A 23,874-nucleotide genomic window follows, 5' to 3' on the forward strand; every position below is an offset into this window, starting at 1 on the left:
AGGATCCCCCGCTCAGCAGGACCTTCCCAAACATCCCCCCTCTCCCACATCTCTCAGCCTGGGACGCTTAGGATGTGTGCCGTGAGGAAGTCTGCCTGTTCCACCTAGTAATAGTTGCTAAGCAGGACATGTCTTCCAGCCTCTTGTCAGCACCGGCTGCTTCAGTGCTGGTTGCTTAACTTGTACAAGGAGTTTTTATGCTTTTAATATCTCAAGCTCTTTTCCCAATTTAAGTATTTTTTTTTTCTGAGACCATATTCATTTTGTGCAGTGTCACATTGATACTGCTCTTCTCCCTTTTTCGTAATTACAGTGATAATAGAAAAGCTCTGCCTTTTACACCTTAAACAGCATAGATTTGTTGTACACAGCTGTGTCCTGGCAGTCCTCAGACTCCTTGTGTTGGTGAGAAGGGAAGAGGTTTGCTTGGACCCTGGCATTAATTCCCAGGGCCCTTGGGAGGAGAAATTAGAACAAGTTTTTTGTTTGGTTCAGTTAAAACAAACGAGACCTTATTTGTATAACGCCTGCAAAGTTACAAGCTGCTACTTGGCCAAGCCATTTGTTTGGCCCTTGTGTACGAGTTTGTTTTACTTCCAGACTGCTTTTGTAGCATGAATTTTCTTTCACATTTGAAGTACTTTTCAGTAGTTTGGCTGTTACTAAAGCAGAGGGTGAATTGGCCACCTGGTCCTGTTGCCCTTGCTCAACACTTTCTCAAGACTGAAAAGTCTTTGGCATATTACAGATGTTCTTCCTTGAGGCAGTGCATGAATGCTGATGCAAGCAGGATGCTTCCCTCCTGCTCATCCACATTGCTTCTCTTGTATTTTCCTAAGATGGGTTGGGGGGGAAGCTGAGATTTCTGCCTTGCAGGGCTCTTTCTGCTCCTTCCTCGGCTTGGGGTCAGTGCTGGGGTCCTTTCTTGTCACTGAGCAGGTGCTTGGGGCCCTAACGTGCTTTCAACAAATAACATCCTAGTTTAAAATTGTTTGGAGCTACAGCTGATGCATCAAACTGTCTGACTTTCTGAAAGGTTTGTTAGCTAGCTGTGGTGTTTAAACCGCAGATTAATTAAAGGTGTTTCTGTGCTGTCAGCACTCTGGTGGTTTAAAGGGAGCCTGCCATTTAAGAACATGAAGGTGATGGACCTCCATGACTTCTGTGAAACTTGGGCAGTTCTCCTGGCTGCTGAAAAGTTGCTTGGATCTCCTGAAAAGCTTTCGGATCTCCTGAAAACACAGTGTCCATCATCGCAGCTGTGTCTAAGCAGGTTTAAGATTTATTATATGAATTATTGTTCGAATTTATTGAGATTCAGACTGTTAGCAGCAGCAACAGGAAAAAGAAAAAGAACATCCTAAAAAATGTCACTAAAGGAAATACAAAAAAGGTACACTCAAACTGTGCTTGTTCTTATTTCCCTCTTCTCTTTTTTTTTTTTTTCCCCCCCCAAGAATGCATAATTTGACAGTCTCGGAAGTGTTGTTTTGAGGAACGTTCGGCAGTTCTGTCAGTTTATCTCGCCGAGTTGACACATGGCTGGGGTGGGAAGGGAGACAGAGCAGGAAGGAAGGTCCTTGTTCCTGAATGTCATTACTGCATAGCTCTCGCATCCTCGAGCAGCACGCAGCAAAAGCTGAGTCAGAGCACAGCAGCAGTCTGAGCAGTCTGCGCTATAGCAGGACATGGCCCAGTTCAAGATTTTGGACTGCGTGATCAACCACAACTGGAGCTTCATATGCAACCTCTATTGTGCTTGGAGTGGCCAGGTCTGTTGTTTTCTTATCCTTACATATTTTAAAAATGATAATATAAATTATTTGGGGGGGGAAGGCTCTAGTCCATCTATTCCCCTTCCCTCCCCCCCCATCCTATGGAAAGGGTAGAATTAAAAGTATTGCCATGTCCTAAGGCATTTGCTAGAGTTAGTGGCTATATAAAACATGCTTTTAACTATATAAAAGCTTTATTTTAACACTTGGAGTACTTTAGGTTGTTCTGGTAGAGTCTTGACCTTTGAGGGAGATTTGCTTCAGGAATTGCACAAAAAGAAATGTATTGCATACAGGAAAGGGGAGATGTGCCAGGGTCATCTGCAGTGTGAATAAATTTAAAGCTGATTTTTTCCCCAGCTTTAATGGGACTCAAACGTCTTGGCTGTTTGAAAATACTTTATCATGAATGTGAGGGAAAATAGGGTGAGGGGAGGTTTTTTGTGTACTTTTTGTGAACATGCAGGATAAAATAAATGACCACAGGATGTTATTTAGTCCTTAATATGGACAGCTGTAAGTCTAATTGACTTATTTCCTGCATAACTGGAGGGAAAAAAAAAACTGCCTGGATTTTGAAAGCTTGTTTGTAAATAGAATCCACTTACTAAGGATTTAAAATAGTGCTATGCTGTTGTAATACTACTTTCAGGGTACCCTAGATGTTACCCGTATTTTCACAGAACATTTAGTCACTGAGGAGAATTTATTGTGTTCTTCTACAATGTTAAAGGGAAGATGAGAGCTTTAAAAAAGAAAAAAAAAGTTGCAGTTTCCGTACAGTAACTAGAGGCAAGTGATTCAGAAATATTCCCACCAGATATTCCCACTTTTTTTGAGTCATCTTCTTAATGTTATAGGTTAAAAGAAGTCTGTTCTGTTGAGACAAACTGAGGCTTTCTTCCAGTCTTAATTTTCAGATGCTGCCCTGTCTGAGTTTGATCTAGCTTGCTTACCTAGGTAAGAATTCACCTGTATAGACAAACTCAACCTGGCTGATAGCTTCCTGTACTTCAGAAATCAAGAAGCAAGAAAATGCCTGGCTCATGATGTGGGCAGTCCTGTGAAGTTTTAAAATGAGTTTGGCATAAGTAGGAGGAAGGGAAAGGGGCACTTTGGGTGTGTATTTGTGTGTGTGTGTTTGGTTTTGAGTAACAGACTGAAATGAACTGCTAAGACCCAAAATAATAAGCTAAGAAAACCAAACCACCCAACAAGGCAGATTTCACATAATCCAAAAGCTGTATTATACCAAGCTGGTAAGAAAACCAGGCCTTAGATCAACATACTTGAAACTACTTGCATGCTTAAAGTAGAAATGTTGCTGAACTGTTTGTTTTTACTTTTTTTTTTATTAGATAAGTAGAATATATGATTGCTGTGTGTGCTCTTTTTCTTCCCCTGAAAGTCAAATAGCTGCAAACTGCACATTTTAGTGAGTTACTGCTGTTTTTTTCCTTGAAATGAATTTGTTCGTTCATTTACGAGGTATTACCTCTGAAGAAGAGACCAATTGAGGTGCACGTAAGAAGTGAACACCGTCAGCCCTGGAGAGAGATGCATTGTGCTTTGTGCAGCAGTGTTGCTTTCCAAATTCCCCACCTAGCATTGCTGGAGAAGCCTGCTGGTGAGAACGGAGGTGGGTGACCTGTGCAGTTGGAGCTAGCAGCTCCTTCTGAGGTGTAACTGCTCCAGTTTGGCACGTGGTGTCCTTGAATTAGCAGGAGCTATGCAGCTTCTTCGGTGATTTTCATCCATTCTGACCCCAGTAAACCATCGGGGAGTGAATTACAAATTGTCATCCGAGAGCTGAGCTGAAGGCTTGCCTTGTGAGACAACATATTTCCTCCTAAATGGCTGTCAGAAGCGTATATCCAAGGAGAAAATAAAAAAGAGCTTAATTGCTTGTTTATCGCTAATGATTTCTTGAATCAGATTACAGAGTTGGTCTTCAGGGTTGTTTAGTTTGTTCTGCTGGCACACACCCCGCTCCTCTCCCCCAGTGTGGAGTTCCCAAAGTTTGTTTTTTAGAACAGGAAGGGAACAAATACGTAAGAGGCGGGAATGTCAATACATGCCCACCGTGTTAATACAGATTGTACAAGAAGTACTTCATGGTGCAGCGTGAGAGCTGCTGGAACGGGAGGCAGGTGCCTTTTGGGCTCAGATACAGCAAGGTGCTGTGTGTATTAGCGTGTTGTGTTTTCAAAGAACATGCAGAGGTCAGGACTAAATTAGAAATCTGAGTCAGAAATCGTGTTCTTCAATGAAAAATGTCAGCTTTTAGCCCAGACCTTGGCTGGGATTGTTGGCTATGTGGCTTTCACAGGGTGATCCATGAATAATAAATCAGAAGCCTTCTCGTCTCACAGTAATGAGTACAAAGCCAAACTGGATTAATTGCAGATTTTCATCTTTCTGGGACAGCTTCGTTACTTCCCATCTTTCTTAAAATCTGTTCCTGCGGAGTAGTGACATGTCTGCTTTTCTGTGTTATCAGTGGTGGTCTGGTGGAACATGGGACAGATCTAAAGACTGGGAGTCTCATGGGCCATCTAGAACTTCAGCATGAATGCAGACTGAGAAATAGGCAAGGAGCAGCAGGTAGAAAGCTTGTATCTGTATGTGGGGATGTGTACGTGGGGTCACAGAGGCTGCCCCAGCAGTGTCGTAGATGATTAATCTGGTTTGAGGAGAGCAGGTCTTCCCAGGTCCCTGTGGGCTCCAAATTCCTACCTGACCAATGCCTGCCGTACTGTTTTCTTTATTTTATTGCTGCATCCTAGCCTCTAAAAGTGACAATAACGTGCTTTCAGCCATCTGAATACTTCATCTCAGGTTTCTCAGCCAAAGGCAGGTGATCTGCAGAGTTCCATCAACTCGCAGCTGGTCACACAGTTCCCTTGCATGGAGTGCCTGGCCATTGAAGCTGCTGGGCTTGGAGGAGCTTCCACTGACATCAACACAGTCTTTTAGAAATAAGTTTGTATGTTGTGGCATTCTAGCTGCCAAGATCTTTTCAATTTTGCTTTAACTGGAGTTCATTATCACAGCCTTTTTCTGTATGGCACTGTACGGGAATGAGACGGTGCAGTGCAGGCTCAGCGATCGCAGCGCCTTCAAGCCCGAGGACGCAGCAGCACTGCATCAGCTGCTGCACTGCAGCTATTCCCTTCCTCTGGAGAATCTCAGATAACATTTAAAAAAAAAAAAAAAAAAAAAAAAAAGCTTTTCAGTCTTCTGAATATGTCACTTGGAGGATGAAATAACAAAGGTGGTTGCATTCCTTTCAGATACTTGCAGCTGATAACAGTTTAGAAATGTGATATGTTATCTTATTGTACTCCTCTGTTTATCTCCTGCCTTGGGGAGGGAGGGAATATGATAAAAATCTCGTCTCATAGCAGTGCAGGGTGTAATGTTTTCAGTTTTGTTGAGTAAAAGGTGTAAAATCACTGCAGGAAATAGCTGGTGGCTTTACTCACTGTGGGAATTCACGCTGCTGTTGGAGAAACATTTGTAATGTTCCCAACTATGGGGAAGTAACTCAGCAACAGTGAGCAATTCAAGCCGTAGTAATAGGCATGCAAGGACAAGTAGTTCTTAAAAAAGCAAGTGAATTTTTGTTAAAATAGATTTCCCCACTGCCCTCCACCCCGTTCTCCAGACAGATACAAATGTGGATTTAGTCATTGGCATTTGCCATTCTTACTGACATGTTCGCTGCAAACTGTGAGGAAATAACTCAGGTTGCTTATGATCGCACGGTAAGGCAATGTCTGAAAGCTGCTGGATTTGCAGCTAAACTGAAAATCCTGTGGACAACTTTCTCCTCTTTATCCTCTTAGTGATACCTCATCTCTGTTGACATACAGATTTCAGATTTTTTTTTCAAGTTAATGACTTCACAGTCTTTTTTTAAGCAGCTTTCTAAGTATTATATCTTAGTAAATTAAATTGTTCACTGAAAAAGCTGCTTTTCTGTCCTATATGCGCAGCAGATTACAAATTTAGAGTTTGGAAATATTTTAACACGAGTTATGTAGCTTTGCATCTACATTTGCTGATTTATGCACAAACCTTTTTCATTCTGAGTGTAAGGCTTTTAATACTAGCAGTGTGTTAATTTGTGCATTATATACTGTATTCAAATATCTTAAAACATGGGACCAGGATTATATTTAAGCGGTGTGTTTGTGCCTGCAGGAATTTATTATTTTCTGTATTTACCCAGTGTTAAAGCTCGTAGCTTTAACTATATATCTAGAGGTGGCTGCTTTTGAGGGGGGAAGCTGTGTATTCAGGGATGTAAAGAATCTTGAAACGTTGCCTTACAAGTTTTGTGGTGTTTTTGAGCTGTGTTCTCTGTATTAAATCTTTCTTAGGAAGTTTAGACTTGATCTGAGTAGTTCTTCCCTCAAGTCAGTTCTTAAAACTCTTCCCATGAGACGAGGTAAATCTTCTGCCAGCAGGACTGAATCTGAAATGGAAGTGAGTTGCTATATTTAGGGTGACAATCTGCATTTTGACATTGCGGGTCAATTCCCTGATCTTCCAATGGCTTCCTTTTGGCATGGGGCAGGTCAGACATTCATGTCGCACATGAAACAAAATTCTAAGTAAAACTGCGGCATTGCAAAGCTGAAGGTGTTCAGATCTTAAGCCTGAACTACTTGGGATACCAGCAGTTACAACAATGCATTTATGCAGACGAAGTGGTGCAGCTAGTCTTCTGATTTCCTATCTTTAAAGCACGAATGAGTCTATTTATTTTGGAAAGATCAGTAGCTCCTCTGAGAAGATCAGCCTCATACCTGCATTAGAGAGCAGCGTAAGGTGTGTTTCTGTCCCACCGCCGAGCCCACAAAGCAAAGCCCTTGCTCAGCGTTATAGCTGCAGCATGGAGTAGCCCAGTCCAAGTCCAGAGGTTTGCTGGAGGGGCAGAGAGGCTGTGGAAAAACGGGTGCTCTCTTGGCTGGTTTAGACAGGGTCCTGGCAGAGCTGACGATTTGTTTCACCAAGCCATAGCCCCTGGGTACGGCAAGGAGAAACAGCGTGAGCTGGAGGAAGTGTGTAGGTGGTTTCATGGCTGCCTTCAACGCTGTGCTGCATCTGATTATTGAAATGGGCTCAGAGTGAATCAGGTTTTATCCTCTGCGGTGATTTCGTTTTTCTTAAGAGCTTCTGCAGAACTATTCAGCGTGTGTGAATAGGTATGCCATAACAGAGCCTGGTGAAAACGTAGTGAAAACTATCTGGTATGCGGTGTGTCTGATAAAGTCTGCGTTAGTCCAGAAAGCAAAAAGAGTATACAAACGTGGTCCAAGCTAGCTCCTAATTGTGCAGTTACACACTTGGCTGGGGATGTTGGCAATGAGAGAACTTACTGTTCTCTCCCCATTTGTAGGAAGCGGAGAGGGTTGTGGACGGCTTGTGGTCTTGGGTCTGTCAGAAAGCTCCCCTAGGCTGAACGAAGCAGCGTAAGGCAGCCGCTGACAGGCTGTGACTGTGCAACCGCTCTCAATCACTGCTGTCAGACTACCAGGACAGTTTTTATCATGAGTGGAGTAACCTCAAACATTGCTTTGACACTAAGAAAGTTTGCTTTCTCAGTCTCCTGTCTCTGATATTTCCAGATCAGACTCTTAAGGTAAGGACAAAGCATTTCCTATTCTTAACAAGCAGGGGCAGAACAAGTAGAGAAGGAAAAGCTCTGATTTAGCTAAATTAAGATCACATGACATTTTGCTGTTATGCTACCAGCCCTGCAGATGTTTCCTTTCTTTCCAGTTTAAGGAGGATGTAGCTGTTAAGAGGGGAGGCTTTTGCTAATGAGCCTGTAAGAAAACAAGGAAGCTCTCAATTTCTTTTTTGTTTTTAATGTTTTTCTGCCTACATTTAATACTATAAACTGTGTGTTTACATATATTATTCTAAATACCAATTGCAAGATATGAGCAAAAACAACGTGGAAACAGTTTGCATCTCAGTCCCGTGAAGTAAATCCCTGTATTTTGCCTCTGCTTCTTGGTGGTATTGCTTGAAATTGTGGAAAGTATGAGCTAAATGCATTTATTTGGACTTAATTAGGTTTTGAAAAGATTGTAGTTAAAGCATTATTGTTTTACAACATGGAAAAGCTACTACAAATGTGTATGTATATATATATCTCCACATATACATATATTTATATGGATGCACACACAATTTGGTATATTTTTGTAGTGTGTATATGTGCGTGTTAAAATTAAAACCCTTTAGTTAAGTGCTAAACTTGCAAGTGTCTGATACTTAAAGGAGGATAGTTAGTGTTCATCAGATAGTTAGTTTGTGTTCATCTAGGTAATGAAGACACTAGGTGCTAACTGCAGAAGTTTTGAGTCAAGCTTGAGCTGCGATGGAGCACTAGTCATGCCAAACCTGATCTTGCTCTTGGTGAAGTCAAAAAAAAGCACAAAAAAATCCAGGTATCAGAACTTTTGTACAAGAAAACCAGAGCCTGCTCTGCATAACATGCTAGTTCAGCTCTAGCCAGAGTGAGTAGGGTTGTGCTCTCCCTGCTGTGAAGTAGGAAAACTGTTTCTGGATCTCCCCTGGCCTGGAGAGCTGCGTGCTCCTTTCATTCAAGCAAGTAGGCCCAGCTGGGCTCCCTTTAGAGCCAGTTGGTGTTGCTGCATTTAATCCAGAGCCAGGAAAACAGCACACTGAGAACTTTTCGGTTAACAGAAGTGCCATTTTGGTGATCATCCTTTTTCAGATTGTCACGTGTCCGTGCATCCTTGAGTGCTTTGCCAGCGTAAAGCTAGTTATTTATGTGTTGCAATGGAGGGACTTGATTTCAAATGGAGAAGATGGAGTTTTTCAGCTACAGGCTTCCTCCGACCCTTCTTGTTTTCCTGTATTGGATCTCAGGGGGGAAAAACTGATTTAAATGTGGGAGTATTTTAAGGTGAGGGAGAAAGGCAGAGGTTGCTGCAGGTAGCCTTTAGCTTTGCTTTCCAGGTCTTGCGGAGTAGGGATGAGACTGACATAAGCATCAACTGTTTGCTTCGCAGAGCAGCCTTCTGTGAGCAGTAGAGCACAGTAAGGCAAACTGCAGCTTGGGGAACGAGCTGCACGTGTGGGGGTTTTTACTGTTTGTTATTTGGTGTGTGCCTCGACCTTTTTGAGGACTGAAATCCTCTCAAAAATGCTATTTCTCCTTTGATTGTGCTTACTGCAGTGGCAGTTACAGAAGTACACAGAAGCAGACGTCTGTCTGTCCGTCTCCTTCCACCCAGAGCAGCTCTGCACGCTGCACGGCAGCGGCGATGTCTCCTTCCCTGTGCGAGCAGCCATCTGCTGCGCTGGCACAGGCTTTGGTTTTGAAGGGTTGCAGATTTCCCACTTCCTTCATGCTACTGGAGCTGTCGTATATTGCTCTCTTGAGCCTTTCTCCTCACCTGGCCTTGGTTTGAGGACATTGCTAATGTGTTTTATTAGGTTGGGTCATTCACTTCTGAGAAGTTTCCAAGTGTGTGTGGTGTGCTGCTGATCTCTGCTGCAGGCAGGTGCCACGGCCTTCAGTGTGAATTAAAGGATTATCCTAGGCCCGATACTTCGTCTGGGTGGGGTTCATGTTCCTAGAAGGAGGTGGCAGGTTTGCTGCCAGGGCTGTCCCATAGCAAATACCTGAATTGGCTCTGGTTGTTCCCCCAGCACTGACCTGTCGCTGTGGCCACCTGGGCAGAACATTGAAACAACAGAGCCTGGCTCCTGCAGGTGGCCTGCCTGCCAGGCCTTCACTCTCTGCAGTGCTCCTTGCATCTTTACTGCCTTGCTCTGAAGCATCTCAGCTCCTTATGGCCATCAGCAAGACCCTTAGGAAGGCTGAGTGGGGGACGTCTGCCCACAGAGACTGCCTCACCCCTGCTGGTCACTGCTCAGGGCCCGACTGCCCAGGCCAGGCGAGGGGCGCGCATGAGAAACGGCATTGCCCATCTTTGCCCTCCAGTTCCTAGTAGTTTGGTTTTGTTCTCCTGGTTGGACTGACACCATTCTTTGTAATAACTGTCTGGAGTCACAAAAGGTTCAGATCTCGTTTTGGAGAGCTGGTTGAGTTTGCTGGCCTTCCCAGTTCCTGCGTTCTCCTCAGGAGCAGTGTTGGTGCTGGGGAGCCTCAGCGGCCATCCTGCACTCCGCCTGTAAAAGATGAGCGGGTCCCCTGGGGACACACGTTCTCCAAGCCGTGATCTGGAGAAGTCATGCTCTGAAGGCCGTTTTTTCATTATTTTTTTTTTCCTTCATGAATAGCTTCTGTGAAAGAAGAGCTGTGCCTCCCAGTTCCAAAAGCAGGCTGTCTTTTGCTATTAGCAGTTGCCCTGAAGAGAAGGCCCTGTCTGGGCTGATTTTATCTACCTCTGTGAGTGCTGTTTACTAACAGTTGCATGTGATGACTCATGCTCCATTTATCTCCACATCTCTTTTTTTTTTTTTTCTCTTGTGGTGAGAGCAGTTTTGCAGCTGTTTGATTATTTGAGCTTTGAGGGCTTGTTTACATCTTCATTTCCAGTTTCAGGTGCTTCGTGGCAAGACAGCCTTCTCCCGGTACCTGCTGGAAACAGGCTCGGCATTACTCTCATTGGGCATCTGAGTCCTTCCTGCAGCTTTCTTAAATACATATAGCACTAAAATGCACAGGATGGAGTCAGGTACCTTCGAGTATCTCTTGCTGAACTTCTTACTAGGCCCAGCACTGTGTGTTGGGTGGGCTCCATCTCCTCATGGCCTGTTCTGCGAACATGGAGCAGGACTGAGGGATGTCCTCGTGTAAGAAGAGCTTTCCTCTTTTGTGCTTCAGTATGTTTACGTGCCTCAAGCTGCTCAGCTCTTCAGTTGCTGCTGATTATGCTGTTACAGTATCGTTCCTGTAGATAAAGACTTGTTCATCCTGAACTACTTTCACTCCAGGCTGCTATGTTGCAGTCACGTCTACTTTGAGTGTTACTAAAAAGTACAAGTCGGTATATAGTAAATGTCAGCAATTATGCAAGTTTATTGTATGTGCTGATGGTTTTTTTTTATTTTTTTATTTTTTTATTTTTGAAAAAGCAGTATTTAAGACAGTGGCTTTACATACACAGTCTTGTTTCTAGCCTCAAACCTGTCTCTTGATGTCTGGGTACCTGCAGAGAGAAGCCCTGTGGAGATGCACATGCAGGTAGATGCAACTAACTCATGTTTATTATGCATCTGCCCTAAGCTTAATTGTATAATTGTATATGTCAATTAATCACTATTTAGTAATCATACGTGTATATATATATGTACTTATTTATTTATTTTCTTACTGCTTGTGTGTATAGAAGGGTAACTTTGAGGTAGCATGCAAATCTGAACATTCTAGTTGGACACTCAAAATACTGAAGTGTTTGGGATGATTCATTAATAAACTGCAGAGTCTAATTTTGGTGTTAGTAAAGAAGGAAGCTGGCATTCCACATAGAAGACTGTGGGTATCTTTGGAGTTCAGCTTAAGGTTTCTTAAGTCTGTAGTGTGTGTAGCTGTTAAGAAAAACATCAATTAAATATTAAAAAAAAAAAAATAATCTTTTTTTTTTTTTTTTTTAATTTTAGATGCCTTTTTTTGGCCTTAGCTAGCATCTAAGGTGATGCATCTCAGATTTCTGCGATGTCTTATGTCAGACTAGTTTGGGAGACACGTTTCCTGCCACCACTGTGGGTTTGGAGATGCTGATGGTTACACCTTGTAGCTTACCTTGCAAGGACAGAAAACAATGGAAGACTCACGTGAGGACAGGACGTCAGTCCACAAGCTGCCAAGTTCCATTTCCTGCCTGAACATCTGTCCTCCCCAACATCCTTCCTTATCTGTTTAGGGGGAAGACTGCAGGATTTTGTCTAGTACTAAAGTCAGAAGTTAGGACAAGTGCGTGTTTGACATGCAGGACTGGAGTTATGTAGGTGTTGGGGTTTCTGCGTTCTGGTTTTCCTGCTCATGTCTTTGCAGGGATTTTTCAGTGAAGAGATGAATGTGTTGCTGAGGCTGGAAGCGATTGAACTCATTTGTTTGCTTCAAGGACAAAGCTATTTCCTGATACTGGGAGGATGAATTTGCTTGAGGTGTCAACCTTGTATTAGTAATTAATTTCCTTTCAGTGAGAATGATTTACTTTTGAATAAAATGTTATTTTTACATTCCAGTTGGGTTAAAAAACATTAGAAGTATCTTATCTTGCCACGGGTTGAGACTGGTTCAGAATGTGATCATGGATTTTGATGTTTTCACTCTTTGCCAAACCTCTTCACTTGCAGTCCTCATTTCAGCAGTCAAAAGGCATAGAGCTTGTGATTTTGTGTGAAGAGCAGCAAGAGCTTTCAGCCTACGCCTCCAACGCTTGTCACAGTTGTTCTGTGTCTGGCCACAAGCCTTTCTCAGAGCAGTGGTGGTTTTAATGGAGTACTGCCTGAATTTACCCATAGTGTGAAAAATGTATAAGTATGGCTGCTTTAGAGGTGGTATGGGTATAAATAATTGTCTGGCTTCTTTTTCGAGTGCTGGATATGCCTACCTGTACTGCAAACGGGGGTGGAGATGACAGATCTCAAAGACAAGTTGTATAACCTTCTGTGTTAAACACTTGTCTTTCTAAGATAATTTACTTATTAGTGCTGTTTCAGGAACGCCCAGGAGCTGTGTATTTTGGGGGTTGTATTTGTCCCCTATCACAGAATCATTTAGGTTGGAAAAGACCTCTAAGATCATCGAGTCCAACTGTTAACCTGGCATCGCAGGTCCAGGGAACCACATGTTCTCCAGTGGATTGAGCTTTTACTCTGCCTGAGATCTCTTGCGTGCAGGAGCCTAGTTCTTTGACTACAGAAGATGATCAAGGGTAAAGGGAACATGATGTCCTCTGGGCATGAATACAGTTCTTTGCTTCATTATTTCTGAGCAGATGGATGTACCAGAAAAGTAGAACTATTTTTTTGAGGGAGATCTTCATGCAACTTTTTGTCGGCTTCTATCAAAGTGATTTGAAGTTCTCTGCGTGGCTGAGACTAAAAGGGTCAGTGGCTTGTTATAATTTCGTTTGAAAATCGTCACTGGAAGAATCTGATTTTTAAAGAAAGAAAGCCTGACTTGCAGTGAAATCTCCCATCGTTCTGTGGATAACAAGATTTTCTTCCCATAGTTTTTCCTTCTGTTCTTTAGTCTTAGCCAGAAAAGAACCATTTTTTTCCCTCCCCTGTTACCTTTTAAAAGACTTTTTACACTTTCTGTCACATAAATAAGATCAAACTGCTAGAAAAATCTTTTTTTCTTTGAAATTGCAGGTGTAATAGGGCAGTTAGCTAAATGATAGCTACTTGGTTACAAAAAAATAGGGCAAATAAATGACCTGATGCAAGAAATACCACTGTTTCTAAGCAAGCCCAGCATTTATTATAGCATTTGGAATATCCTCTCACTGTATCAAGGCAATTGTGGGCTTAATAATGTGCAAGATCCTTTTTGGTTCTGGCTTATGTCAATGGTGATCAAAAAAAATACTGCTTGATGGCTGTTGAATCAGGAAAATCAGGTGACACCAACCCATTTTCTGTTCAGCACACACACATCTAGCCAAGCTGCTGCTTCAGGCAGCACGTTTCTTGGTAGACGAGCTGGTAGCTGAACGTGGTGAAATCCTTCTGAAGCAGGAGGCGACTTGTGTTTATCGAGCTGTTGGGAGGTGACTCCACCAGTCAGTCTGGTGTTCTTGTTTTTTTTTTTTTTTTCTTAATAAAGATTTGGGCTTCAGAAAATGTAGCTTGGCAAACACACTTGCAATGAGATTTTTATTTACATAATTTATTTGTGAAGTGTTCTGGATGATTAGAGAAAAAAGTTAAACCCTAATAACTAGAGTAAATGTGAATGCCAGTCCTAAGTGACTTGAGAAATAATTTTGAAATTGTTTGCCAAATACAAAGGTAAAATATGCATGAAAATGGAGTGATTCAGTGATTCACATTACTCACACCAACTTTAAATTGTTTTTCATGTTTTTTCAAGGATCGATAGCTCAAGGTATAATTATTTATTATGTTCCCTATTATTCATCTATGAAGATAGTATTCAGAGCTCAAAGCATACCTATTTATCTGTTTAGACAGCCAAGAAGACAACTGATAGTTTGTGTTGCAATTGCTTACGACTGTCATTGGACTGAACTGTTTTTAGGATGTTATTTATACAGATCTGGCTGTAAATTGCTTAGAAGACAGAAAATGAGAGAGGCTTTGGAGGCCATGCAAGTTGTGTGTTTCTATTTCATTTTTAAGACCGATAAAATGAGAAATTGCTGTTTTGAGATTTACTTTTATTTCGACATAACACTGATGTTTGTAAATAATCAGATTTACCATTTTTACATAATTCTATAGACTGTGCTAAGCTCCTGGTGATTCATGCGCTTCTTTCAGGTGCCGTGTGATTTTTCATGGATGCTTTCATCGCTCGGAAAAACAGGGTTAAAGGCAATATTCAAAGCACAGTATGCTTTTTATAGTGTGTTTAAGCATCTGCTATATGTCCTTGTAATTGCCTGTAACAGGAAATGATGTTTTGAGATACTTTGTGTAAAAAGCTCATATGAAGCAATCCTGGGGGAAATGATGCTTGAATCATTTTTAGTAGCCTGGGATTCTTCAGTCCTTGAACTTAATTGTATGCGTTCTGACTTTCACGTTGAACGTTGAATCTGTAGAGATTCAGTGTTTTACTGAATGAAGCATCCACATCTTTAGTAAGGAACACAGCAAAACAATCTTTCATTTGTTAGGTTTTGTGTGAAATGAAAATAAAGCATACGTATTTCTCTTGAAATGCATGTCAGTCTCCTCTAAAGACAGATCACCTCAAGGATAGGAGGTATCTACGTATTTGTAACTGGCTTACCATCACTTTTGGCTCAGAAGAAATACCACGTAGGATCCCTGCTTTCAGTAACATTCTTGCCTGTGCAAAACATCATCTGTTTCTTGCCTGCTGTCTTGCACCCTTGTTTTGTTTGTGCTTTTGAAAACTTTGCTTGTTCCTTTTTCAAGCCGTCCCTGGCAAGGGATATTGCTGGTGGGCGTGCTGTGGTTGGACCATTCACGGGGTGACTCAACAGATGTTGGCTCTCTTCTTTGTAATTCAGATTCCTTTTTGTTCGTCGTGGCGGCTGGGAGCTGCTGTCACTGACCACGTCCCACATTTCTTATTAATATTGGCCTTTTCTGTTCAACTGTTGGCAGCCCTCGCGGGCGCTCCAAGGATGGCATGATGATAACCTTTAACTTCTGGCCCGTTCTTTCAGGAAACACTGGCTTGCCAGTGCAATACTGGTGTTTATGGGGAGCTGTCAGTTCAGCAACTTGCCTGAGTGAGAAAAGTTCACTTGAAATTGCAGGGGAAAGAGAGGTGGTTTCTCACATGAGTCAAATGAATACTGTGTCTCCCACCCCTCAGACCTAGGGAGGTTTGGCTGCATTTTGATCCCAGGTTACAGCAGATCTGTAAGTAAACCACAGTGATCAGTTGTCATACCCACCACAACTACCTTTAGGATAATCAGGGAGGCTTTTATCAGGGGAAAAAAAAAAAAAAAAAAGTCCTCTGCTTTTCAGTGCTACATTTTGTCTTTGCCCCTAGTGAGGTGGGGATCAGGCTCTTTGCTTGAGCACCAAGTGATAAGATGAAGGGAAATGGCCTCAAGTTGCACCAGAAGAGGTTCAGGTTGGATATTAGAAATTTCATTACTGAAAGGGATGTAAAATACTGGGGAAGAGGCTGAGTCACCATCCCTGGAGGTCTTCAAGAAACGTGTAGATGTAGAACTGAGCAGCATGGTTTTAGTGGTGGACTTTAGGACTAGGTTAATATTGGACTAGGTGATCTTAGAGGTCTTTTCCATCCTGAATGATTCTCTAAGTTTGCTGTTTACATATCCTTAATGACAGATATTTGCTTATTATTTTTTTTTTTATCTTGTGTGATACCTTTATTATTATTTTTTTGATTGTTCAAAATGTCTCCAAGTGTTGTCTATAAAAATGAAAGAGAAAAAATGATTGCAGAGAAGGGGTAAATAGGTGGATTTCTGCTTGCTTGTCACTTAATAGAGGAAGTTGCTGTCGTCATGGTGTTGAGGCCAATAGTTTTTATTGGGAGCTACTTGTTTTGCCATTTTAATGGGATGGAAATCATCATTTTTAATTGTGCAATTTTCCACTCATGTCATGAGAATGGAAGACTGAGAACGTATGTGCAAAAATGAGAAAGCGTTCAGAAGCTGATGAGATTGCTGGGAAACACCTCAATAACTGACCTTGTAGGCAGGCTAAAGGGTTATGTAGCATTTAACTTAAAGTTCAAGCAATGTAAAGATTAAATTAAAGCCAGCCTTGGCAGTTCCACAGCTCAGCCTAATTTCTCATTCATCAGTCACCTCATTTCAGTCTTTTCTGTTTTACACGAGTGCTTCAAAACATGAACGAAGGTGATTGACAAGGACTCGGTGATCGACTCGGCTGAGACTGAGTTTCACATTTTTCTTTCCAAAAATCTGAAAATAATCCTTCGTGTTCAGAGGTTCAGAGACTGTTCAGAGAAGCAGAGCACCGTGGGGCTGCTCTGCATTCTCCCAGTTTTGGTTTCCATAAGCATTTCTCAGCGTGGCTGCAGCACCAAGACCCTTCGCCATCTGTATGGTTTTCCTCCCTGAGCACAGGACGATCAGAGGCAGGGAGGCTGATCTTCGAAGCACTGAGTAGTATTTCTTTGGCCTCCCTGCAGCTCTAAACAAAATAGGGCTTTTCTGAGCTGTCCTTCCTGCAGAAGTTTCCTCGTGACACCCCTTGCTATCACGGTGAAGTCAGAATGCTTCGTGTTTTCTGTAGGCATCGATTGGAGTTGGCTGGGCCCACCTTACCAATAAGCACTACTGCATTTTTCAAATCCCAGCTGTAAGGGATTATTTTGGAGCAGCCCAGGAAGAAAACCAAGCAGTAAATTCTGACACGTATCAGCCAGTTGCTGAGCCCCAGCAGCAGAGCTACAGAAGGACAAGAAGACTATTATTTCTGTTTGAATACCTTGTGAATAGGCTATAGGCTCTGGTATCTAAATTTGTTTCACGCATCGTTGAACTAGAATATTTAGAGGAGGGTCATAGGGTTTTGCATGCTCTCTTTGTATGTCTTCAGCTTTTGATTCGGATTTTATGAATGATGTGGCATGCACTTTAAAATGAAAGATTTCATATAAGGCTGAGAAGACAAATATTTTTAATAATAAAAATATTTTTTCATAATCATATATTTCTGAGTCATGGATATATAGAATTACCCTTAAGAAAGGAACAAAATGTCTTGTTTCTGATGAAGAGCTGGGATTGCAGTATAACTGTAGTAGGAAATCAGGCCTTTTCACATACGTATGCAGTGTTACAATACTGAAATGTTCAGAGAAAGTAGCTAAGGGTGGGAAAAAAACACACCAAACAACAAACAGGTGAAGTCAAAGATGAGAAAAAGTGCATCTCAATAAAGAAGCCGAACCAGTTTTGTGCATTCTTCAGTTATTTCAGTTGTTTAAGTGAGGAGTAACTAGCTGAGAAAATCATGCCTGTATTTGAAGTCAGGAAAAGGAGCTGGTGTCTTTGTATGCCTGTGAGCAATGTGTGGCCAGAAATGGAGTCCCAGAAGACAAAAAGAAAGCATAATTTATATCGAAGTAAACTAGGAAGCAAATAAAATCCATGCTGTACACATTGCTTGAGGTTCATTTCAGCCTTTACACTATTGAACATTTTTCAGGTGCACAAGAATGCTTTTAAAAATACCCAAATTATAACTTACATTTGGTATCTTTGTGTCTCTCTTTTCTTTCAGGCATCAAAAAATAAAGATGGGAAAGAGCAGAGTGAAGCTATATCACCATCAGAGGAAGAAGAAACTTTCTCTTGGCCTGGTCCAAAAACTGTCGTGTTAAGGAGGACATCTCAGGGTTTTGGCTTCACCTTAAGACACTTCATAGTTTACCCTCCAGAATCTGCAGTTCAGTTTTCTTTTAAAGTAAGTGACTATTTATTCATTTACCTAAAGCCAGTGTTACTAATTCGTATACCTTTTAAATTGCATATTCTAAGGAAGGGGCATGAGTTGTTGATTTTTTTGTTTTATTTTCACTCTCCAGAATTGAAATCTGTTATACCGTTGTCCTAAAAGAACAGCCTGGAAAAAGAAATTAGTTTGCCATAGTTTCTGAATATCCTAAAATTGATGGATGTTAGAAAGAGGATTTTTTTTCTATACTTTGTTCTTTCTGCTGAAAAGTACAAGACTCTTACAGTTCCCATTTAGTCAAGAGACAAATATATACCAGTCTATACTGAAGAACAACTTTCTGAACTTAATAAGAAGTTGTGTTAAAATACTTTATAGGTTTTATTTAAAGCAAGCATTTTAAAATGTTAAGCAGCTAATCAGTGTGCCTCGTTTAAAGGTTGTGTGCATTTCCCTACATGACTGAACCGATGGGAAGTTGCTGTAGTGCCTGGCACTGAGAAGTCTGTGGAATAGAGATTTGAGTATCGAGAAGGGGTTTTTTATTCTAGTGAGTTCAAATAACATTTGCTTATTTTAAAGTAATCAAATTTGAGAATTCTCATGATACACCCTACCTCTGAGGTTTTTGTTTGTTTGTTTGTTTTTGCTTTGCCAGTTAGGCAGAGAAAGAGATTGATGTTAAGATGGGGGAATGAGTTTCAAAACTTCATGCTCATTTCAGACAGATAATTGATTTGTGTGTCTCTAATTGTGTCTTTAGCTGAAGTTGTCTTTTTTTGCTTATCTTCAGTCGCTATAAGAAAAAAAAATTCCAGGGGAAAGTTAGTACACTTTTCCAGTAAACTTCAGCTACAAGCAGGCACGCGGACCCAGCGTTTTTCCCCTTAACACAGAGTCACTGAAGCTAACTGTAAATGAGACTATTAGCTGTATTAGGTCATCCCAAAGTTTCTGTTCTTCAACATGGGTTACGGAGAGTCAGCCAAGAGCAATCCCTGATTAAATTCCAATGTGAAGAAGAAGGAGAGTGGGGAAGCCTTAGCTGAGCTGCACAGATGAGTACGTGCACTTATTAGCGTCTCCTGATAACCCATATTTGCATTCTAGGTAAAAGTAGACAGCATGAGCAGGATTCAACTCCTTAACTGAGAAGTGATTAGATAGGTTTTCTCCTGAATTTCTCAGAGATCTACTGATAGAGATGATACTGTTTCCACATGCAAAAGGACATACACACAAGGGAGAGCAAATAACATTGGGGGGGAGGAGGGAGGCAATGTCATCCATTGTCTTCTCATTCTCATCCGGTGGTTCCTGAGACAGAGACCCAAACAATACAACAGTGAGCTTGTTATACCTGTAAATCTTGAATGTGTCTTGAAGTTCTAGCTCCCTCTATTCCTGCAGGAGTTTCTCCTTTGGTATGGCAGAATCTGGGTAATTCGTTTCCCCTTTTCTGGATGGTTTTTGAAAAGAAAATCATGGGGTTGTTGGATTGATGTAATACCTTTATTCAGGCATTCAGTTACCTCTGAGGATTATGAGGTTCATTTGCACAGAGCCCTGGTAAGCACTTCTGTAAATTGACCTGAACCATTATATTCTCTTCTTCCTTTTAATGTCCATGAGGTGGCAGAGAAGGTAACAGATGTGCAAAATTATTACTTCTGGGTCTTAATAAGGTGGTTTTTATGGATGTCTATGTACCTAAGATATGTAAAGAATGAATTCCATTTACTGTCAGCCTGATTCTATAAGGCAAATCTGATTTCTGTGCCACTACTACTTGAACAAAGATCATATTGGTTACTGGCTAATTGTAGACTCTGTCATTGATTCTAAGCTCAAGAATTCATCTCTCTTTTCTCACTGATCAAAAGTGTAAGGGTCTTGGGAGGAGGAGGTGCTCCTTTTGTTTTTTTGGTAGTACATGTATAATAATAGGAACTCTGATCTGGCTTTATGACTGCCTTACATCGTCTAGCAACCTTGTCCCTTCCTTACATCAGAGAATGCATGCGGTTACCTCTGATGTAAGGTAGAGGTTACAGCTGGAAATTAAAGCTGTACACAACAGCCAGTTACTCAATCCCCTACAAGTTTCTCATTGTCACAGCCTTCGTTATTTCAAGTGGCAACTTGATGCTCTGGCTTTCCCTGGAGATCAGCACAGAGGTCTTTGTTTACCTTGGGGAAGGCCTCCTGTTGTAGCTTTGATTTCTTTCAAGGTAGTCTTGTTCTAATTCCTCTTAACCTTTCTGCAAGTCAACATTAATTGGTAGTGGCAGTAAAGAGAATTAGAAACCCATCTAAAAAGCTGTTAACGTGGTCAGGTGAAGTCCTTTGGGGAGAAGAAAAGAATCCTCGCATGGGGGGAACACTGAGTTATCTCAAGGACAGACAGCACAAAGCTCCTAGACTGCAGGGTGTGGTAAGAATCAGACCACAGCTGGAAAGTCCATGGCAATGGAAAGAAAAGCTTCCGACAGGCCAAAGGAGGCTGCAACTTGGAAAGGCAGTGGGGTGAATTTTCTTGGAAGCAAAGAACTCTCCTCAGATGATGCAGAGTGCAGAAGAGTGGGTGTTCCTTCATGTAAAGAAAAAATAATCTCATTTCTGTTCTCTGCCTGGATGTATTTGAGGTGCTGGATTTTTGTTTGAATTTAAGAGGCTCATTGTGACACTAGTCTAATAAAAGGGTTTATTTTGTTTTAGTGCTAATAAAAAAAAAAAGTACTAATGTACTAAAATTTTGTTCTGTTCTTCATGATGCTACTGATTTTTTCCAAAAAGAAAGAACTGTTTAAAGCCTGAATAAAGTAGGTTGAGTTGTGTTAAACCAGGAGATGTAGGGTTTGGGTAAGGGAAATGGCAAGCTCTAGTTGCAGATATTTCTAGACCTTAGGTGTACAAAGCTTGGCATCTACCTTCCGTAGACCTCTTGTGACCAGTGAGAAATTCCTATTCCTGTCCAGACAACCGGAACCAGTGCTCTAACTGGCACTGCCACTTGCGTACCGCCTGAATAAGCAGGGTGAGAACGAGTATAAAACAACTTAGTGACAAGGTGACAATGACCTGGAAAATGGCATAGGAGAGGCTTCCTTAACGCTTTGTTTTCTTCATTTATGTTTCCATCTGACTGGAAGTTGCATTTCCATCTTTCAGTCTGTAAAGGGATTGAACGCAATTGCTTGTAAGCAATTTAGGGCAACATCCCTGCATATTCTGATACTAAATATTAGTATATTATATTTAAGGTTATGGGTCGCTAGCAACTGCAGACTTCCTTTTAATTTCTTTCATTTGATGTTCAGTATAGACATAGTACAGGAAGTCTAGGCCAAATTCAGGATATTGTGATAACCTCTTGTGCATTTCACAAAACAACTAATAAACTGTAAGTTAAAAGTGACATAAAGGAAAGAAAGTGGGACTTAACAGGGAATATACTCCTGTAAATCCCCCCCCTTCTTGTGCCTGTTTCTCAATCTAATCTATTAGCTGATTTATAAGGATTGTGATAGGGAAAGGCAATGGAAGGAAGTATTATTTGGTAGCTCTGTTGGGAGGGGCAGCCCTGGGTGAAGGACGATGTGAAAGATGATCTTGTAAACTGAGACTGCAGTTAACGTGTTGTGTTTTGGCAAAAGTACTTGGCTGTGCTTGTGGGGCTGCACAGCAAACAGGACACGGGGAATAGCTCCACGTTCAGGAGTAACCCATTATGTATCCTCCTGGATTCCCACATCTCCTTTTCATTACATGAATAGTGTGGAGGATTTCTTAAGATAAAGCTACAAGAAGCCTGCATTAAATTATGCTTTGAACATCGGATGATTATTAGGATTTCTTCGTCAGCACCACATTTTTGCATATGAATTACATTGTACAAATTGAATCAGCCTGAGAAGCTGGTAGGTGATAAATGAATGTATTTGCTTTAGGTGTGGAAGCTGCATATTCTAACGCCTTGCAAAGTGTAAAAGGTAAATGTAGGAGAGAAAGCTAATTCCAAAACATTTGCATTATAAAGCATTCAATTTTTAAAGGTCTGAGTTTGTTGGCTTGGTACAACGAAAGACTAATGTTTTGCAGGTGTTTCTTTTAACAGACCTTTGCATGCCCAATGACAAACTGACAAACCCAGCACGGTGTCTCATGTGTGCTGGCAATTCTATATGAACTATCTTTCCCCTTCCATAACTTTTTGTTGATGGTGTTAAACAAGGAAGCCTGCCCTAGGTCTGACCCATATGTTTGGGCTCTGATGTAGTCCTCAGACAGGACTATTCAACATAAGGATATGCTGTTTGCTGCTACCAGAGTTGGGTGATAATGGCCATTAATTATCATGACTTTTAAAAAGCCAAATCGGTACCAGATCTCTGTTAATTCGCTGTTTGTTTGACACTTCTGTGGTTTCTTTTAAAGCTCCAGCAGGCATCCTGGTAACTTCTGTGCTATTGTAATGTTCTGTGGTGCAGGCTGTACTTCACTTTTATGTCATGAAAGAAATGCCTTGCACCTAGGAAAGACTTCTGTCTCACCCTCATTATACATGTATAATACAGTATTTCTATCTAGGTCTCTCTCTCAGCAAGTCATCTCCCCTTGAATAGTACACTCAGATTAATGTGCAGTTTCCTTGGGAATATTTAATATGCAAAAGTGATTTGTGTTTACTATGAAAAGATAGAAATTTGGAACAGATCCATTTAAAAGTGGGAGGAAATGTGTAGGTGAAGATTACTTCTGTGATCATCCCCTTGCTCCTTGTTTCCTTAAGGGTGAGGCTGTTTTAATTACCAAAGGTGAAGTAAAATGTTAGAATTACTTTGTGAGTAATACATATTTGTCTAAGGAACTGTATTTAGGTGGAAAATGTATTAGTCCATGAAGTCACACTTCAGGGAAAAAAAAAAAAGGCACGTATTTCCACGTTTTAACCATTTTAGATGGTTAAAATGTTAGATTTTTGCTGAAGAAGAAATTAGCTCTGCTCTTTCAGAAGCCCCTCATCCATATTAAAGTACTGACAAGAAAGCTGAAATAAGTAATCACATGCTATTTTAAGCATGCCCTTCTCCATCAGTACATTCTAGTCGAGTTTTTATTTTTGAAGGACTAATTGATGCATGGTAGTTAGGTTTGTAAATACAGTGCATTAACCAGAAGGAAAATCTTCAAAGTTTTTCCAAAATAGAATTTGGGGTAAATATTTTTCTCTAAGCAGAATCACTGAAGGCAAAACGAACTTGATATTTCAAATTTCAGGAAAAATATTGAGAGCTTACAATTTTTTTGTAAGTATTAAAGAACTCTAGCATATTTTTTAACTTTGTAGATGATGAAAGTATAATCTCTCCTGCCTGGCTTTTCAGGGTGGAAACATACTTGCAAAAACACACAATGCAGTATTAGGCTTCATGACAGTGTTTTGTTTTTTTTTTGTACATTTGCTATCAGATAATGCCTTTCAAGTTGTTTCTGTGGGGATGTTTCATGGAACAGTTTATTTTTTTCGTAAACAGGGATTATGCTACAATTTCAGAACGAAAGCCTTAATACCGTTCACTTCAAATCCTCATAGCTTACAGATGCCTATGTATTATTTCCATTTAGTGAATTTTTAATGTGCCCTCTTTCTTTTTCCTTAGGATGAAGAGAATGGAAATAGACAAGGTATGTTGTGTTTTCATTCTTTTACAGGTCCAATATGTTGAGCATTTATCTCTAGCTATGTAATATACTTCACAAACTACCTAAGAGTTTAAAATGTAAAATGGTAATTGTAAATGTAAAATTACTGAGTATGACTTTCAAGCTCTTTAGGGAATTTGTGGCATCAGAGCAAAAGAAAGAAAATGTCTTTTAGCTTTACCTATTTAGTTTATGCATTTGCTACAGTTGACCACAACACGTGCTGTATGTATCGCTTGTGCCCCATGTATTACAGAATTATAGAATGGGTTGGGTTGGAAGGGACCTTAAAGCCCAC

At 40.9% G+C, this 23,874-nt stretch overlaps 1 protein-coding gene across 2 annotated transcripts in view; it reads left to right on the forward strand.

The window, feature by feature from the left end:
- Positions 1–1,654: 1,654 nt before the first annotated feature.
- ARHGAP21 (Rho GTPase activating protein 21) overlaps positions 1,655–23,874 on the forward strand; it is an 88,310-nt gene continuing 66,090 nt past the window's right edge. For both annotated transcript variants that reach the window (XM_032180895.1, XM_032180896.1), the window contains exons 1-3: positions 1,655–1,772; positions 17,697–17,879; positions 23,534–23,558. In XM_032180895.1, coding sequence (XP_032036786.1) covers positions 1,689–1,772; positions 17,697–17,879; positions 23,534–23,558 — 292 coding nt within the window. In that variant the 5' untranslated portion in view covers positions 1,655–1,688. The remainder of the gene's footprint in view (positions 1,773–17,696; positions 17,880–23,533; positions 23,559–23,874) is intronic.

The sequence above is a fragment of the Aythya fuligula genome, chromosome 2 (assembly GCF_009819795.1).
Source record: "Aythya fuligula isolate bAytFul2 chromosome 2, bAytFul2.pri, whole genome shotgun sequence".
NCBI lineage: Eukaryota > Metazoa > Chordata > Aves > Anseriformes > Anatidae > Aythya > Aythya fuligula.